Source organism: Eleutherodactylus coqui, chromosome 12 (genome assembly GCF_035609145.1).
Source record: "Eleutherodactylus coqui strain aEleCoq1 chromosome 12, aEleCoq1.hap1, whole genome shotgun sequence".
NCBI classification, from domain to species: domain Eukaryota; kingdom Metazoa; phylum Chordata; class Amphibia; order Anura; family Eleutherodactylidae; genus Eleutherodactylus; species Eleutherodactylus coqui.
Window position 1 is genome coordinate 95,839,290 of NC_089848.1, and position 20,063 is coordinate 95,859,352.

Sequence of the window (20,063 nt, forward strand, 5' to 3'; positions counted from 1 at the left end):
ATGAACAGCTAATCAGCAGGGCGCTAGGGGGGTGTGTGTTATGAACAGCTAATCAGCAGGGAGCTGGGGGGGGGGTGTTATGAACAGCTAATCAGCAGGGAGCTGGGGGGGGGGGGTTATGAACAGCTAATCAGCAGGGCGCTGGGGGGGGGTTATGAACAGCTAATCAGCAGGGCGCTGGGGGTGTGTGTTATGAACAGCTAATCAGCAGGGCGCTGGGGGGGGGGGTTATGAACAGCTAATCAGCAGGGAGCTGGGGGGGTTATGAACAGCTAATCAGCAGGGAGCTGGGGGGGTTATGAACAGCTAATCAGCAGGGAGCTGGGGGGGTTATGAACAGCTAATCAGCAGGGAGCTGGGGGGGTTATGAACAGCTAATCAGCAGGGAGCTGGGGGGGGGGGGGTGTTATGAACAGCTAATCAGCAGGGAGCTGGGGGGGGGTTATGAACAGCTAATCAGCAGGGTGCTGGGAGGGGGTTATGAACAGCTAATCAGCAGGGCGCTGGGGGTGTGTGTTATGAACAGCTAATCAGCAGGGCGCTGGGGGGGGGGGTTATGAACAGCTAATCAGCAGGGAGCTGGGGGGGGTTATGAACAGCTAATCAGCAGGGAGCTGGGGGGGGTTATGAACAGCTAATCAGCAGGGCGCTAGGGGGGTGTGTGTTATGAACAGCTAATCAGCAGGGAGCTGGGGGGGGTGTTATGAACAGCTAATCAGCAGGGAGCTGGGGGGGGGGGGGTTATGAACAGCTAATCAGCAGGGCGCTGGGGGGGGGGTTATGAACAGCTAATCAGCAGGGCGCTGGGGGTGTGTGTTATGAACAGCTAATCAGCAGGGCGCTGGGGGGGGGGGGTTATGAACAGCTAATCAGCAGGGAGCTGGGGGGGTTATGAACAGCTAATCAGCAGGGAGCTGGGGGGGTTATGAACAGCTAATCAGCAGGGAGCTGGGGGGGTTATGAACAGCTAATCAGCAGGGAGCTGGGGGGGTTATGAACAGCTAATCAGCAGGGAGCTGGGGGGGTTATGAACAGCTAATCAGCAGGGAGCTGGGGGGGTTATGAACAGCTAATCAGCAGGGAGCTGGGGGGGTTATGAACAGCTAATCAGCAGGGAGCTGGGGGGGTTATGAACAGCTAATCAGCAGGGAGCTGGGGGGGTTATGAACAGCTAATCAGCAGGGAGCTGGGGGGGTTATGAACAGCTAATCAGCAGGGAGCTGGGGGGGTTATGAACAGCTAATCAGCAGGGAGCTGGGGGGGGGGGTTATGAACAGCTAATCAGCAAGGAGCTGGGGGGGGGTTATGAACAGCTAATCAGCAAGGAGCTGGGGGGGGGGATATGAACAGCTAATCAGCAGGGAGCTGGGGGTGTTATGAACAGCTAATCAGCAGGGAGCTGGGGGGGGTTATGAACAGCTAATCAGCAGGGAGGGTTATGAACAGCTAATCAGCAAGGAGCTGGGGGGGGGGTTATGAACAGCTAATCAGCAAGGAGCTGGGTGGGTGTTATGAACAGCTAATCAGCAAGGAGCTGGGGGGTGTTATGAACAGCTAATCAGCAGGGAGCTGGGGGGGTGTTATGAACAGCTAATCAGCAGGGAGCTGGGGGTTATGAACAGCTAATCAGCAGGGAGCTGGGGGGGTTATGAACAGCTAATCAGCAGGGCGCTGGGGCGGTTATGAACAGCTAATCAGCAGGGCGCTGGGGCGGTTATGAACAGCTAATCAGCAGGGCGCTGGGGCGGTTATGAACAGCTAATCAGCAGGGCGCTGGGGCGGTTATGAACAGCTAATCAGCAGGGAGCTGGGGGTGTTATGAACAGCTAATCAGCAGGGCGCTGGGGGGGGGGTTATGAACAGCTAATCAGCAGGGCGCTGGGGGGGGGGGGGTTATGAACAGCTAATCAGCAGGGCGCTGGGGGGGGGGTTATGAACAGCTAATCAGCAGGGCGCTGGGAGGGGGGGTTATGAACAGCTAATCAGCAGGGAGCTGGGGGGGGTTATGAACAGCTAATCAGCAGGGAGCTGGGGGGGTTATGAACAGCTAATCAGCAGGGAGCTGGGGGGGTTATGAACAGCTAATCAGCAGGGAGCTGGGGGGGTTATGAACAGCTAATCAGCAGGGAGCTGGGGGGGTTATGAACAGCTAATCAGCAGGGAGCTGGGGGGGTTATGAACAGCTAATCAGCAGGGAGCTGGGGGGGTTATGAACAGCTAATCAGCAGGGAGCTGGGGGGGTTATGAACAGCTAATCAGCAGGGAGCTGGGGGGGGTTATGAACAGCTAATCAGCAGGGAGCTGGGGGGGTTATGAACAGCTAATCAGCAGGGAGCTGGGGGGGTTATGAACAGCTAATCAGCAGGGAGCTGGGGGGGTTATGAACAGCTAATCAGCAAGGAGCTGGGGGGGGGGTTATGAACAGCTAATCAGCAAGGAGCGGGGGGGGGGGGGTTATGAGCAGCAAATCAGCAAGTAGCTGGGGGGGGTTATGAACAGCTAATCAGCAAGGAGCTGGTGGGGTGTTATGAACAGCTAATCAGCAGGGCGCTGGGGCGGTTATGAACAGCTAATCAGCAGGGCGCTGGGGGTGTTATGAACAGCTAATCAGCAGGGCGCTGGGGGGGGGGGGTTATGAACAGCTAATCAGCAGGGCGCTGGGGGGGGGGGTTATGAACAGCTAATCAGCAGGGCGCTGGGGGGGGTTATGAACAGCTAATCAGCAGGGCGCTGGGGGGGGTTATGAACAGCTAATCAGCAGGTAGCTGGGGGGGGTTATGAACAGCTAATCAGCAGGGAGCTGGGGGGGTTATGAACAGCTAATCAGCAGGGAGCTGGGGGGGTTATGAACAGCTAATCAGCAGGGAGCTGGGGGGGTTATGAACAGCTAATCAGCAGGGAGCTGGGGGGGTTATGAACAGCTAATCAGCAGGGAGCTGGGGGGGTTATGAACAGCTAATCAGCAGGGAGCTGGGGGGGTTATGAACAGCTAATCAGCAGGGAGCTGGGGGGGTTATGAACAGCTAATCAGCAGGGAGCTGGGGGGGTTATGAACAGCTAATCAGCAGGGAGCTGGGGGGGTTATGAACAGCTAATCAGCAGGGAGCTGGGGGGGTTATGAACAGCTAATCAGCAAGGAGCTGGGGGGGGGGTTATGAACAGCTAATCAGCAAGGAGCGGGGGGGGGGGGGGGGGTTATGAGCAGCAAATCAGCAAGTAGCTGGGGGGGGGTTATGAACAGCTAATCAGCAAGGAGCTGGGGGGGGTTATGAACAGCTAATCAGCAAGGAGCTGGGGGGGGGTTATGAACAGCTAATCAGCAAGGAGCTGGGGGGGGTTATGAACAGCTAATCAGCAAGGAGCTGGGGGGGTGTTATGAACAGCTAATCAGCAGGGAGCTGGGGGGTTATGAACAGCTAATCGGCAGGAAGCTGGGGGGGTTATGAACAGCTAATCAGCAGGGAGCTGGGAGGGTTATGAACAGCTAATCAGCAGGGAGCTGGGGGGGTTATGAACAGCTAATCAGCAGGGAGCTGGGGGGGTTATGAACAGCTAATCAGCAGGGAGCTGGGGGGGTTATGAACAGCTAATCAGCAGGGAGCTGGGGGGGTTATGAACAGCTAATCAGCAGGGAGCTGGGGGGGTTATGAACAGCTAATCAGCAGGGAGCTGGGGGGGGGTTATGAACAGCTAATCAGCAGGGTGCTGGGAGGGGGTTATGAACAGCTAATCAGCAGGGCGCTGGGGGTGTGTGTTATGAACAGCTAATCAGCAGGGCGCTGGGGGGGGGGTTATGAACAGCTAATCAGCAGGGAGCTGGGGGGGTTATGAACAGCTAATCAGCAGGGAGCTGGGGGGGGTTATGAACAGCTAATCAGCAGGGCGCTAGGGGGGTGTGTGTTATGAACAGCTAATCAGCAGGGAGCTGGGGGGGGTGTTATGAACAGCTAATCAGCAGGGAGCTGGGGGGGGGGGGTTATGAACAGCTAATCAGCAGGGCGCTGGGGGGGGGTTATGAACAGCTAATCAGCAGGGCGCTGGGGGTGTGTGTTATGAACAGCTAATCAGCAGGGCGCTGGGGGGGGGGGTTATGAACAGCTAATCAGCAGGGAGCTGGGGGGGTTATGAACAGCTAATCAGCAGGGAGCTGGGGGGGTTATGAACAGCTAATCAGCAGGGAGCTGGGGGGGTTATGAACAGCTAATCAGCAGGGAGCTGGGGGGGTTATGAACAGCTAATCAGCAGGGAGCTGGGGGGGTTATGAACAGCTAATCAGCAGGGAGCTGGGGGGGTTATGAACAGCTAATCAGCAGGGAGCTGGGGGGGTTATGAACAGCTAATCAGCAGGGAGCTGGGGGGGTTATGAACAGCTAATCAGCAGGGAGCTGGGGGGGTTATGAACAGCTAATCAGCAGGGAGCTGGGGGGGTTATGAACAGCTAATCAGCAGGGAGCTGGGGGGGGGGTTATGAACAGCTAATCAGCAGGGAGCTGGGGGGGTTATGAACAGCTAATCAGCAGGGAGCTGGGGGGGGGGTTATGAACAGCTAATCAGCAGGGAGCTGGGGGGGGTTATGAACAGCTAATCAGCAGGGAGCTGGGGGGGTTATGAACAGCTAATCAGCAGGGAGCTGGGGGGGGGTTATGAACAGCTAATCAGCAAGGAGCTGGGGGGGGGGGTTATGAACAGCTAATCAGCAAGGAGCGGGGGGGGGTTATGAACAGCTAATCAGCAAGTAGCTGGGGGGGGTTATGAACAGCTAATCAGCAAGGAGCTGGGGGGGGGGTTATGAACAGCTAATCAGCAAGGAGCTGGGGGGGGGGATATGAACAGCTAATCAGCAGGGAGCTGGGGGTGTTATGAACAGCTAATCAGCAGGGAGCTGGGGGGTTATGAACAGCTAATCAGCAGGGAGGGTTATGAACAGCTAATCAGCAAGGAGCTGGGGGGGGGGTTATGAACAGCTAATCAGCAAGGAGCTGGGTGGGTGTTATGAACAGCTAATCAGCAAGGAGCTGGGGGGGTGTTATGAACAGCTAATCAGCAGGGAGCTGGGGGGGTGTTATGAACAGCTAATCAGCAGGGAGCTGGGGGGGTGTTATGAACAGCTAATCAGCAGGGAGCTGGGGGTTATGAACAGCTAATCAGCAGGGAGCTGGGGGGGTTATGAACAGCTAATCAGCAGGGCGCTGGGGCGGTTATGAACAGCTAATCAGCAGGGCGCTGGGGCGGTTATGAACAGCTAATCAGCAGGGCGCTGGGGCGGTTATGAACAGCTAATCAGCAGGGAGCTGGGGGTGTTATGAACAGCTAATCAGCAGGGCGCTGGGGGGGGGGTTATGAACAGCTAATCAGCAGGGCGCTGGGGGGGGGGGGGTTATGAACAGCTAATCAGCAGGGCGCTGGGGGGGGGGTTATGAACAGCTAATCAGCAGGGCGCTGGGAGGGGGGGTTATGAACAGCTAATCAGCAGGGAGCTGGGGGGGGTTATGAACAGCTAATCAGCAGGGAGCTGGGGGGGTTATGAACAGCTAATCAGCAGGGAGCTGGGGGGGTTATGAACAGCTAATCAGCAGGGAGCTGGGGGGGTTATGAACAGCTAATCAGCAGGGAGCTGGGGGGGTTATGAACAGCTAATCAGCAGGGAGCTGGGGGGGTTATGAACAGCTAATCAGCAGGGAGCTGGGGGGGTTATGAACAGCTAATCAGCAGGGAGCTGGGGGGGTTATGAACAGCTAATCAGCAGGGAGCTGGGGGGGGTTATGAACAGCTAATCAGCAGGGAGCTGGGGGGGTTATGAACAGCTAATCAGCAGGGAGCTGGGGGGGTTATGAACAGCTAATCAGCAGGGAGCTGGGGGGGTTATGAACAGCTAATCAGCAAGGAGCTGGGGGGGGGTTATGAACAGCTAATCAGCAAGGAGCGGGGGGGGGGGTTATGAGCAGCAAATCAGCAAGTAGCTGGGGGGGGTTATGAACAGCTAATCAGCAAGGAGCTGGTGGGGTGTTATGAACAGCTAATCAGCAGGGCGCTGGGGCGGTTATGAACAGCTAATCAGCAGGGAGCTGGGGGTGTTATGAACAGCTAATCAGCAGGGCGCTGGGGGGGGTTATGAACAGCTAATCAGCAGGGCGCTGGGGGGGGGGGGTTATGAACAGCTAATCAGCAGGGCGCTGGGGGGGGGTTATGAACAGCTAATCAGCAGGGCGCTGGGGGGGGTTATGAACAGCTAATCAGCAGGTAGCTGGGGGGGGTTATGAACAGCTAATCAGCAGGGAGCTGGGGGGGTTATGAACAGCTAATCAGCAGGGAGCTGGGGGGGTTATGAACAGCTAATCAGCAGGTAGCTGGGGGGGGTTATGAACAGCTAATCAGCAGGGAGCTGGGGGGGTTATGAACAGCTAATCAGCAGGGAGCTGGGGGGGTTATGAACAGCTAATCAGCAGGGAGCTGGGGGGGTTATGAACAGCTAATCAGCAGGGAGCGGGGGGGGTTATGAACAGCTAATCAGCAGGGAGCTGGGGGGGTTATGAACAGCTAATCAGCAGGGAGCTGGGGGGGTTATGAACAGCTAATCAGCAGGGAGCTGGGGGGGTTATGAACAGCTAATCAGCAGGGAGCTGGGGGGGTTATGAACAGCTAATCAGCAGGGAGGTGGGGGGGTTATGAACAGCTAATCAGCAGGGAGCTGGGGGGGTTATGAACAGCTAATCAGCAAGGAGCTGGGGGGGGGTTATGAACAGCTAATCAGCAAGGAGCGGGGGGGGGGTTATGAGCAGCAAATCAGCAAGTAGCTGGGGGGGGGTTATGAACAGCTAATCAGCAAGGAGCTGGGGGGGGTTATGAACAGCTAATCAGCAAGGAGCTGGGGGGGGGTTATGAACAGCTAATCAGCAAGGAGCTGGGGGGGGTTATGAACAGCTAATCAGCAAGGAGCTGGGGGGGTGTTATGAACAGCTAATCAGCAGGGAGCTGGGGGGTTATGAACAGCTAATCGGCAGGAAGCTGGGGGGGTTATGAACAGCTAATCGGCAGGAAGCTGGGGGGGGTTATGAACAGCTAATCGGCAGGGAGCTGGGGGGGTTATGAACAGCTAATCAGCAGGAAGCTGGGGGGGTTATGAACAGCTAATCGGCAGGAAGCTGGGGGGGGGGGGGTTATGAACAGCTAATCGGCAGGGAGCTGGGGGGGGTTATGAACAGCTAATCAGCAGGGAGCTGGGGGGGTTATGAACAGCTAATCAGCAGGGAGCTGGGGGGGTTATGAACAGCTAATTAGCAGGGAGCTGGGGGGTTATGAACAGCTAATTAGCAGGGAGCTGGGGGGGGTTATGAACAGCTAATTAGCAGGGAGCTGGGGGGGGGGTTATGAACAGCTAATCAGCAGGGAGCTGGGGGGGTTATGAACAGCTAATCAGCAGGGAGCTGGGGGGGGGTTATGAACAGCTAATCAGCAGGGAGCTGGAGGGGTTATGAACAGCTAATCAGCAGGGAGCTGGGGGGGGGGGGTTATGAACAGCTAATCAGCAGGGAGCTGGGGGGGTTATGAACAGCTAATCAGCAGGCAGCTGGGGGGGGTTATGAACAGCTAATCAGCAGGGAGCTGGGGGGGTTATGAACAGCTAATCAGCAGGGCGCTGGGGCGGTTATGAACAGCTAATCAGCAGGGAGCTGGGAGGGTTATGAACAGCTAATCAGCAGGGAGCTGGGAGGGTTATGAACAGCTAATCAGCAGGGAGCTGGGAGGGTTATGAACAGCTAATCAGCAGGGAGCTGGGAGGGTTATGAACAGCTAATCAGCAGGGAGCTGGGGGGGTTATGAACAGCTAATCAGCAGGGAGCTGGGGGGGTTATGAACAGCTAATCAGCAGGGAGCTGGGGGGGTTATGAACAGCTAATCAGCAGGGAGCTGGGGGGGTTATGAACAGCTAATCAGCAGGGAGCTGGGGGGGGTTATGAACAGCTAATCAGCAGGGAGCTGGGGGGGGTTATGAACAGCTAATCAGCAGGGAGCTGGGGGGGGGGGTTATGAACAGCTAATCAGCAGGGAGCTGGGGGGGGGTTATGAACAGCTAATCAGCAGGGAGCTGGGGGGGGGTTATGAACAGCTAATCAGCAGGGAGCTGGGGGGGGTTATGAACAGCTAATCAGCAGGGAGCTGGGGGGGGGTTATGAACAGCTAATCAGCAGGAAGCTGGGGGGGGTTATGAACAGCTAATCAGCAGGAAGCTGGGGGGGGGGTTATGAACAGCTAATCAGCAGGAAGCTGGGGGGGGGGTTATGAACAGCTAATCAGCAGGGAGCTGGGGGGGTTATGAACAGCTAATCATCAGGAAGCTGGGGGGGGGTTATGAACAGCTAATCAGCAGGAAGCTGGGGGGGGGGTTATGAACAGCTAATCAGCAGGAAGCTGGGGGGGGTTATGAACAGCTAATCAGCAGGAAGCTGGGGGGGGTTATGAACAGCTAATCAGCAGGAAGCTGGGGGGGTTATGAACAGCTAATCAGCAGGGAGCTGGGGGGTTATGAACAGCTAATTAGCAGGGAGCTGGGGGGGGGTTTATGAACAGCTAATTAGCAGGGAGCTGGGGGGGTTATGAACAGCTAATCAGCAGGGAGGGGTTATGAACAGCTAATTAGCAGGGAGCTGGGGGGGGTTATGAACAGCTAATCAGCAGGGAGCTGGGGGGGTATGAACAGCTAATCAGCAAGGGTGGGTGGCAGGGGTGGATCCAGGCTGATCAATAATTTACAACCAAACAACCCCTTTGAAATAAGAACTTGCTCCAGGGCAGGGAATGGCATAAAACATGAAATAACCACAAAATCACCCTTTAATTGTTCCTTCTACTCAATGTCATCACATTCACTGCTCACATGTCTACTGCAGCCAATCGCTGGCCTCATGATGACTTCACTTCCCATTTCAGTGGAACAGGTCGGTGGCTCTGGACTGGAGGGACGGTGGAAGGGCAATGGTTATTTCATTCTTTAATGCTGTTACCTACCCTGGGGCAACTTTTTATTAATGTCAGAAAACCCCTTTATGTAGAATACAAGGCAGATTAAATGTTATTGTTTATTTAGTAACAGACAAGAGGTGAGCAGCAACAAGCAGATGGCAGTACTTGGGGAATGAGTCGTAGGATGGAAAAAGACTAAAGCACTCTAGAGGCGATACCTTTACTGGCTAAGCAGAAGACTTCAAGACATTGGATGGGGGGGAGGGGGGTGTATATATCATTAAAGGGGCTGTGGGGTTACTTTTTGAAATTTAATATCAGGTGCCGGTGTGGTAAAACAAATCCAACAGTACTTGTCCGTCCTCAGCGAGCCAGCGGAAGTCAGTTCACAGCTGCCTGCCAATCAGAGACCGCAAAGTCACCTTCCGTTCTCCTGTCATCAGCGCTCACATCACGACCGCCATGATGTCAAGAGTTCCGAACAGCGATGCTGCAACCTCTGATTAAAAGGCAGTGGTCTACTTACCTCCACTGTCAGAAAAGAACCAGGAGAGCAGCAGGACTGCAGCGCTGGATCGCCAGGGCAGGTAGGTACCGATTGATTTATTTGATTTCTGCTGCATTTCAAAAAGAAATCACTGAAACTGTTTCCAATAAAATACAACCTATCACAGAGCTATTGTCGGGTAACTACGAGACGATGACATAATTCACATGCGTTATAGGGGAGAGCACCTACACGTCATACCTGAAGGAATTAAACATTTTTAATAATGAATCGGACTTCGATCTACACATGTAGGAGGGCTGAGCAAGAAACAAGGGGGCAAGATATGACAGCCCACCCAGATCTCCCGATATCACCGCTGCTGGTCATCGCTGTTTATGACAAGTATCTTAGCATCCAAAACTGAGGATTTCTTGTCCGGACTTTTATATGTCTTCGTTTATTGCTCTGGATGAGGGAAACGTGTCGAGCCTGCTATCTTCTACATATGAGCCTATTGCTTTCACCTCTCATATGCGGTCTGCAGACAGCTCTTGATATCAACCATTAGCAACGTCCTTTATTGCTCTTGTGACTACGGTGACGAGCCATTTGCTCAACGCCTGTTGCCATCCATCATCTATAATGGTCTATGTAGTTGGAAGATAGCTTTTTTTTATGAGTGGTCCTGGCCATTATCAGAGCCCCTCTATAGCCGTCCTCAGACTCCGGTTATATGCTTTCCACATCAGCAATAACAGAGTTTGCTTTATGGGGATTTGATATATTTCCAGACCATAATATAGCATAAGGGTTCATTCACACGACCGAGATTTCGGTGTGTGTTATGAGCGTGACGCACGGCCGTGTGAATAGAGCCAATGAAAGTGCATGGACTTTCATTGATCCATTCACATTAGCATGGTCACACAGCCTGAGCCCTATTCTTTTCTATGGGCAGAGTATGCACCGCTGTCCATACTCAATACACTGCGTATATATGCAACGATACATATGCAGTGCGGCTATGAAACAGATAAGTCAAAGTCCCACTTCGCGAGGAAGCATGCATGAGATGCGCGGTGCACCCGCTGCCCATAAGCGTTTCTTGCTCAACCCTCGATTTGATTGGTTATTAAGAAAACATTAATTCCTTCGGGTAGGACGCTCATCTGCTCCCACCTATAATGCAGGTGAATTAGGTTTATGATCTCATAGTTGCCCAATATCATCTCTGTAATTAAAGTTATACTTTAGTAGGGACCTTTTCAGTGATTTCTTCCCTTATTTGAGGTTTCCGCTGGCTTCAGTGATTCCTAAATCTCAGGTTAGTAGCCCCCGCTTTACAATAAGCCAGAGCAATAACAATAGGGTTTGTGAATAGATGGAAGCAGAGGCGCAACTAGAAGCTCTTGGGCCCCGATGCAGAAACTGACGCTACCCACTATGTGCTGTTTATAATACTGAGGTCTTGTTATGTGATCGAGGGGAGTTTGGACTCCCTGAGGCCCAATACACACGGGTGTATTGGCATCGCGGAATCGGGAGTGGGGGTCCGCCTCCGGATTCAGCAGCAAATACTGCCCATAGACATGCTATGGAAAAATCGCTTTTCCATGTCCATGAGCGGAAATCAATTGCGTTTTTCTGCTTACGGAGGGAAAACGGCACCATGTCCTATTCCAGCGCGAATTCCACACGGACGGCTTCCATTGAAGTCAATGGAAGCAGTCTGATCCGCGGCCCGTCCGCAGCTGTCAATGCAGATGGGCCACGGAATCAGTGTCATCGCCTAGAGACGGCGTAGCATTCTCTGCACTGCGCATATGCGCCGGCAGGGACTTGCGTGATACAGAAAAGACTGCTGCGGACAGGTACGCAGGGGTCACCGGGTTAGATTCTGCTGTGGGATCCCGCATGCGGATTCCGATTCGGCTATGTGCATTCAGCCTAAGGCTCCAGGACCCGGTAGCAACTGCACCCCCTGTAGCTACGTCCCTGGATGGAAAGGTAAAAGGCGATGACTTATTGTTGGAGAAGAACAGATGTAGACTTCTGCTGCAGGAACTACGATATGTTGAACTGCCAGCAGATGGCGCTGTGTTAATGGCTAATGCTTACCAATATGTACAACAGTTTTTCCGATCTGGTCCAAAACTTTCTATAGTTATACATTCCTTATTTTCCCTCTGTCTGTATCCATTTATATACCCGTGTATCTGATGTACGTGATGGTTGCCGTACACCTCAAGTAACCATTTGTTCCCACAATGGCTGGATGCTGATGCGCGAGAAGCTACAACCCTTAGGAGGTCGCAGATCTGGACTTGTTCTGTTAGTCTAGAAGGGCATCTATTTTTTTTTTATTTTGTTTTATACAAGAGTATTTAACATCACGTACAATTTTCTGGCCAACACGGTATTAGGCTATTTTTGCTGAACTTCTTAGTTAGAAGTGCTTTTAGGTACAGCACTATGGATACGTTTCTTTTAAATGGGTTGTAAGCAGAAGCCTCCGCGCCGACCTCCATATCGTGGCCGGCGCTTGTAACTGCAGGCATGGCTCTCATTCAAATTCAATAGGAGCCTTGCCCTCCGTTACAAGCGCCGGACACTATAAGGTCGGCGCGGAGGCTTCCACTCCGACCTCTAAGTATTTGGAGTGGAAGTCTCTGCGCTGACCTCTCAGGTAGTGGGCGGCGCTTGTAACTGTAGGCACGGCTCTCATTGCAAAAAATGAGCTGTGCCTGCAGTTAGAAGTGCTGGCCACTATAAGGAGGTCTTTGTGGAGGCTTCTGCTCCGACCTGTGTATTATTGCAGCGTGGACAGCATGCACCTGCTCAGCTGATCAGTCAGGGTCCTAAGCGACAGACCCGGCCGATAGACTATTGATGACCTATCCTGATGACAGGTCATAAATGGCATTTCACTGGGAAACCCCTTTAACAGAGGGGATTGCAGCTCTCAATAGTCCTGCTGTTTCAGCGGGAGGACGGCTATCACTAACAGACGGCTCACTACTGATCCCACGCCATCCACATGACGTAAATTTACGTCCTGGTATGTTACGTACCCTGCAGCCAGGACATAAACTGATGTCATATAGCGTTAAGGGGTTACAGGAGTTTGGGGGTTTTCGGTTAACAAAACCCAAATAAATCAGTAAATGAAAGATTCTGAATTTTCAGCTTATTTTCCCACCATTTTTAATATCTCCGCTTAGACAGCTGTATATTTGTTTCACTGTGAATATATAACTATAAATCCCTGTGAAAACGGTTCAGGGAGAAAATATTCGCTAAAAAAATAAATAAAATTTAAAAAAAAAAAAAAAAATCGATGAACAGCGGGCGCTAAAATGTAATAACCTGCAGACATAGAAACACAGGAGCCATCTGTCCCATACGGAACAGGAACAGCGCAGGTCTGGCGATTACAACAGAATCAAGAACATTTTCAGGAAATACCAGACAGAAAAATAAATATGAGGTCGGAAAATGAAGTGACCTGAATGACCGTCAGCCGAGGTATAGAAAGATACAGCAAGGTGAAGATGAAGCGCATCCTGCAAGTATCCGGGGCTCAGTCACTGCAACAGGCGAACCGCTCATGTTGGAGATAATCACTCGTATCCCTTTTACTACTTCTAACTAGATAATGAAATACTTTCTTTTTTAATCAGTTTTTCTTTTCTGATTGTAGAGGTTTTCATTCTTCTGTCCATACACAACTATGGGGGCGGCCACCTCGCCTGAGCTATGGTTAATGGCATTCACAGATATGCTTTATAGCAGAGCTCATGGACCGTAGACACAATGTACTGGAGGGGACCCACTGACTTATGAGAGAGTGTATGTAGAGGGATGATCGGTGACTTTTGCAGGGAGGGGGAGGAGGTGAGCTTCGATTATTACCTACAGATTTCTAGCAGTGTTGTGGACATTCTCTGTGACCTGTGTAAGATTAAGCTGATGCTAAATGTCCTGTTCCTTGCGGACTGTATTGGGAAATGCTGCTTTAAAAGTAAGAAAACTTTTCCGAAAGGATCCAACCTACCTGGTGGTAAGTGTCTCCAATACAGATCTGACACTGACAGACAGCCAAAAGGGCCAGTACTGTGCGATTTACACCCCACAATACTATAAAATGACATTTTCTCTCTTTGATCTATTATGATCAGATCCATAATAGTTTACAAAAAAAAAAAAAAAAAAACTTTGAAGACTCTTAAAGGGATTTTCCCATTAAAGTTGAAGAGAACCCTTCCCTGAGATGTCACCACCTGCAGGGCATTCAAGGGGCATTCTTTGGTACAGCTGGCACATTGTGCTTTGCATGTGCGGCTCATGGCACACGAGGTCCTCACAGATATAAGACTTAAACCTTTGTGTTCGAGGCCCTGCTGGCCGTCTGTATCTGGGAATTTAGTTAGGCTTCATTTGTGTTCTAAACGTGATAAAAGATAAAAAGGGGCAGCCGCAGTTTGTTAGGGTATAGAGATGATATGGGGTGGGGAGAGGGTGGTGGTCCCTTCCTCCAGACGCCCCTTAAGCTGCAGAAAATATACCCCATTAATGGTAAATTTAAAGGGTTTCCCATTAAAAATATCTATACACTATTAATAAGGCATAAATGTCTGATTGCTTGAAGTCCTACTGATGGCAAACCCAACGATTCCAAGGCCAGTCCGCCTGAATGGCCATTCCAAGACCGCTGCGCCCTTCACTTGTATTCAATGGAAGGAGACTGCTGAGTATCCATCGCCGCCTGTCCCACAGAAGTGAATAGAGCGGTGATGCAGCATGCAAACGGTCGCTCCGTTCACTTGACACGTATCCCCTAGGCTATGGACAGGTGATCAAGGTCTTTAACCCTTTCCAATCCACTGTCTGACGTCTGAAGACATTATGATTTAAGGCTGTACAGCTCTGATGTTGGAAGATGTACATCGGGGTTCTCTTACTGTATATTGCCAGTCTCTCTGCTGTCGGAGCCTATTCAATGTGTCACCTCATGCAGTACTGGCTTTAGCCAGCAGATAGCGCCGTTGTATAACAGCAGAAAAAGAGTAAGCCCCCTAGGAAAACCAGGATACAAATTGAATTGCAAAGGGTTAAACACTTCAATCATTTGGCTTCGGTTCAGCCCCCGGCTGACATATATAGTGATTAAAGGGAGAGGGAAAAAAGAAAAGAAATGAGCCAATGTAACGCAAACACACCAAATCTGCTCTGTGATCATCGACTGAAGTTCAACTCATGATTGACATGGCTGATAAACACAAATGGAGAGATCAATGAAGCACAGTCTGTGTGGCGCTGTTGCCTATGCCAGGTGATACAACGGATCTCCGCACCCGTGAAGAGACTCTCCCAACTCAGACCGACAACACGCCCTGTCTGAAGGCTCAAGTCCCTTTTGAAAATGCTGAATGACTAATTAGAAAAAGATCTTAAAAAATTTAATAAGGCTCTAGAATAATGGAAAAAGTTTCGGACTTCCATCTAAGGAGTTGGTGGGCACAGACTGATGACTTAGGACTCCGACCACAAAGTGGGCAACACTTTAAAAGGGAACCCGTCAGTGGGTTCATCCTGCTTGGACCATGGGCAGCATGAGCCCTGGAGAGGCATGCCCATTGTCCCCCATGGACGTGTTAACCTGCAGCAAGTTGACTGCTTGTGTGTGGGAGAAAGCTGTCAGTGAATAGGCTGCGGGCAGGGAGAAGCCGGCGTGTCCCGCCTCAGACTTGGAGCTCCCATACGAATCAAAGTCCAAAAGTCTGTTTAATCAGGAACACTGCAGCATTTCAGACCACCACATACACGGAGGCGATGGGCAGACCTGTACCAGGTTTGTGCTTCCTGTGGTTCATGGATGATACTCCCTATGGAGCCCACAATTTGGTGAAGACACAAAATGTCCCAGAAGTCAGAGCGGGACCTGCCAACAACAGGACAAAAACCACGCATGGCCCAATCCTGCTTTGAATTCTGGCACATTGGTTTCTTCACCGGCTTGTGGATGACATTCCACATCAGAGGCAGAGGAGAAGACAAAGGGTGGGCACACTTACCAGACTGATAATTCATTTGTATACGAGCACAAGATTTGTAAAGGTAAGTGGGGCTCATGGGCAATCATCCTCATGACTAACAGCGCCCTACGAATGGTTTAGAAGGGTGAAATCTGGTGATAGGTTCCCTTTAAAAAAGTTGCCCAGGATTAGAAAAAATATGGCTGCTCGCTCTTTTAGGAACAGCCCCACACTTGTTCACAGGTTGTATGTAGCATAGCAGCTCAGTTCTGTTCTATTGTATGGTGCTGATCTGCAATAGAGTAGTAAACCAGAGAGGCGCAATACTCTTTCCGGGAGAAAGCAGCCATGTTTTTTTGGTTTTGTTTGTTTAACCACCATACAACTCCTCTCAGTCACGTACGGCTTTCCAATGTTTATCTGCCGTTACAAAATAAAGCAGATCACGATGCATTTCTCAACATGCGGAACGCTCCTTGAAGGGGTCTCCTTCTCCTGACTCATTTGCCCATCGATTACGTAAATACAAGTCTCAGTGTAACCCTATGTAAATTTTACCTTTCCACATACGTCCCTCCCCTAGGGCAGCTAACAGGCCTATTGTCCTTTAGGCCAACCCGGCTCTGTATGTGTAAGAACTGGATAATGAAGGGCAACCAGTAATGCCTGCTTTACACGGGACCAGCTGTCCGGCAAACGATGCTTGGCAGTTTGTCTCAGTGATGTTCGCTCCTGTACTATTATACCGGAGCGAGGATAGCTGGAAGCACTGCCGGCATAGAGGTGGAGCGGGCCAGGGAGCATTCTCCCCCCACTTGCCTTCGTTCACTTTAAACAGCCAGTTGTTTAGTCTTTGCATGCAGAAAACCGAACAACTCATTTAGTCGCTGCAAGCATTTACACGGGACGACTATAGTTCAAATTCCTGCGGGAATTTGATCAATTCTGTATGATAATCATCCCATGTAAATGGCCATTAAACCTATCTACATACAAAGAATGAAGGCAGCCACTCCAAGGCCTTCACCAATAATAATGGAGAGCCCCTTACAGGAAGTCATGATGTCAGTGATATGATGGATTATAACCTCACAGCGATTGTGTCCCCCGTATAAGTCTGTAATACTCGTCTCCATGTCGCCAGAGTTTCCCATTGCTATGTAATACATTCTTGAATGTATTTATCCTCTTCTACCGTGTTTCCCCGAAAATAAGACCCTGTTGTATATTAATTTTTGCCCCAAAAGAGGGCAAAAGATGTCTTCTTATACTTACCTAGCAGGCTCAGTCCAAGTCCGTCTCGCTGCTCTCCGGAGCTTCAACGCGCTTCTTGCAATTGGTGCCCGACAACAGAAGATCACTTCCTGGTTACAGGAATCATAAATCCCGCCTTCAGGAAGCGATGGCTCTGATTGCCTGAGCAGCGCTCAAAAAACAATCAATGCAGCGCTTGACGAATCAATGCGATGGCTGTGATTGGTTTATCGAACTCTGCATTGATTGACTGCTGCTCAGCCAAAGAATCAATACAGCCATTGCGTTTTGGAGGCGGGATTTATAAAATGGCTGAGCTGTGGCATCGATTGACTTGGACCGTGCTGGCTAGGTAATGTATTCTTTTTATGTAATGTAGCTAGGGCTTATATTTCAAGCCTCCCCAAAAATCCTGAAAAATCAGGGTAGGGCTTATTTTCAGAGTAGGTCTTATTTTGGGGGAAACAGGATACTACAAAAAATGCACTGAATACAATTTGCATCCAGATTCATCTCAGCCATCAGATAAGACAAATTTCGGTGCGTAAAGGTTCATTGTTTGAAATCAGACTCCAGAAACCCCTTCACCTGGCCCTCGTACAGATGGAAGGCGAGAACCAGGACTGAAACTTACCCTGGTTGTGCAAAGGCAAGAGCTGTGTATGTGGAGGATGAGCATGAGCTGAAGGTGGTGGCGGTTGTGGCAAAGATGGCGGATGGGTGGCTACAGGACTCAGCACAGCAGTAAATAAATCTTCAACATCTTTTCCTTCAAGTTCTGCAAACCCAACAAAAAGAGTAGGAACCAAACATTTTTATAGACACACTTAGATGAACATTTCTTGGAGCCACGATAAAGAGTAGAGCGAGGAGGGTCGTAATTACCTGGAATCTTAGACAGTTTCTCCAAAATAGCACCTAGAGGAAGCAAAAAAGTAACAATGAAGCACTTGGATGTTGTGCCGTTAACAAATAAGATACTACAGAGAAACTGAACGTGTAATCAGCGTGTGTAGATGCATCAGCCCTCACCACAGTGGCACCCTTCCTGGTTCCGCAGCTGATGGGTCCCGTTATTAAACATTACTTCAGTACATTTAAAGGGGGTTGTAAACTACTGAAGGCCTATTCTCAGGATAAGCCATCTATAGTAGATTCTGATCAGCTGTTTGTCTGGCTGGAGTGCTCAAACTTTGAGCCGATTTCTGCAGGAAGCAGAGAGCTATGTTCCTACCTCAGTGGTTAGGCTTGGTATTACAGGCAAAGTTACAAGTTTCAGTTTTCAAAAGGTGATGAGAGAAGGCAAAAGACGCACATTTTAGCCCCCTGCACACGGGCGGAAATTCCACGGCGGGATTTTCCGCAGAATTTCCGCCCGTAGAAGCAGACATAGGATTGATTGCGTCAGAAAACGCAATCCTAGACAGACGGGCGCAATTTGTTCGTGCGAAATCACGTGCAGAAAACAAATCGCGGCATGCTCTATTTCACTCTATTTCATTTCAAATGTCACTCACCGGCCGCCGGCTCCGCTTTCCGCATTCGCCGGCTGGCCTGCACATCAAAGAGCCGGAGCTGCAGGAGAGGCAAGTGCCGCGCTGGTCCCTGCAGGGGCTCAGGTCGGGTCCCACTGCGAGAATTCTCACAGTAGGATCCGACCCAGCCGTCTGCAGATGGCCTTTGGTGTAAAGCAGAGCAGGCACCAAAATTAGCAATTTTTTTTTAACACTAGATTCTGGTGTAAACTAATTGGTAAATATGTCCCTTTGTGTTTAAACATAATACCGTGTTTCCCTGAAAATAGGACCATGCATGTCTTATTTTACTTGCCTAGCAGGCTCGGTCCACGTCCCTCACGACGCTCTCCGGAGGTCCACACTGTTCTTCACTTCTAGCTGCTCGTACATCACTTCCTGGTTATGGGATTCCTAAATCCAGTCTCCAGGAAGCGATGGCTGTGAATGGCTGAGCAACGCTCAATGAACCAATCACAGGCATCATATAAGTTTTTCCAGCGCTGCATTGATTGGCTGAGCCACGGCACCCGTAGAACCAATCAACAGCCATTGCGTTGTGGAGACAGGATTTATGAATTGGCTGTGAGCTGCAGCTGCGAGCACAGCGGGAACACCGCTGACCTCCGGAGAGCGGCGTGAAGGACCCGGACCAATACCTGTATTCCTTTTTTATGTAGTGTAGTTAGGGCTTATTTTTGGGGTAGGGCTTATATTTCAAGCCCAGCCCCCCCTCCCCCCCCCCCCCCCCCTCCAAAAAAATCATGGTAGGTCTCATTTTCGGGGAAACACTGTATGTTATAGAATTCTGTCTTTAAAACTACCTAACAGTGTAACTGTATGACCTCCGGATGAGGTTATATGACTATATACTGCCCAGGTTCACTTACCTTTATGCTGTAAGCAAAGTAGCATAATGCTTACTATATTGATCTGTGCTAGCTGCTTTATTAGGTCGTCTGTGTTTGCATGGTGACAGGATAGACTATATAGAGATCTGTACCTGTTGTGACCATGGAAACACAGAAGACCAACTAATGTCCTATGTAGACGGGACGACAGTAGTCTAAACAACTGCATGAGCGCCGTCAACGCTAAGGTTGTTAGCGCTCATGCGGAGCATTTAAAGGGGCAGAGTTCGCTGCTTGTCATTCTATGTGAAGCGCTGAGTGGGGAGCATTGACACTTGAGCAAGAATCCCGCAATGTTTTTTTTATGCTAATTTAAAGTCAGCAATAATAAGTGAATAGTAAAATTTTTTGCATTTACATGTAACAATTAATCGCCCAATTTCTTTCCTTTGAACACATTTTGAGCGATGATCGTCCCGTGTAAATGGCCCTTAAAGATCAATCCAATAATGATTGTAAAAATAAGCACTAGAGCAGCCTGTGAAGACAGCCGACCCTCCACAGCCAAGACGACTTCCAGAAGTCCTAGTTGTGAGAAACGCAGAATGCCTAACAGCAGCCTTATGATTGAGGTCTACAGCTCCAGGCATAAGGTAAGAGGAGCGACGAGTGGCAGACAGCATGGAGCACTGTGAGCTGCAAGAGCGCCCATGGGACTGATTGCACCTCATATAGGTCTAGCAAGGAGCATCTGTAAAAGCCTATATCCCTGTCTGCATGCACACTGCATGGGTTGGATTCTGAATTAGACCCTGTGCCCGGCTGGCATCTGTGCATACCTGTCATTTTCTTATTTCTTCTGTACTGCAGATGGTCACGAGAATTTGCAACCTTTACGTAATGTCAATTGTGGATGGGCCAGGGGTCGGACCTTTTCCATTGATTTTGGACACCGCAC

The 20,063-nt window shown here is 50.6% G+C and overlaps 1 protein-coding gene across 7 annotated transcripts in view; it reads right to left on the reverse strand.

The window, feature by feature from the left end:
• Window positions 1-20,063, reverse strand: part of KMT2C (lysine methyltransferase 2C) — a 223,971-nt gene that overhangs the window by 65,736 nt on the left and 138,172 nt on the right. For all 7 annotated transcript variants that reach the window (XM_066585567.1, XM_066585564.1, XM_066585562.1 and 4 more), the window contains 2 exons: window positions 17,626-17,658; window positions 17,375-17,518 (listed from right to left, as the gene is read on the reverse strand). In XM_066585567.1, coding sequence (XP_066441664.1) covers window positions 17,375-17,518; window positions 17,626-17,658 — 177 coding nt within the window. The remainder of the gene's footprint in view (window positions 1-17,374; window positions 17,519-17,625; window positions 17,659-20,063) is intronic.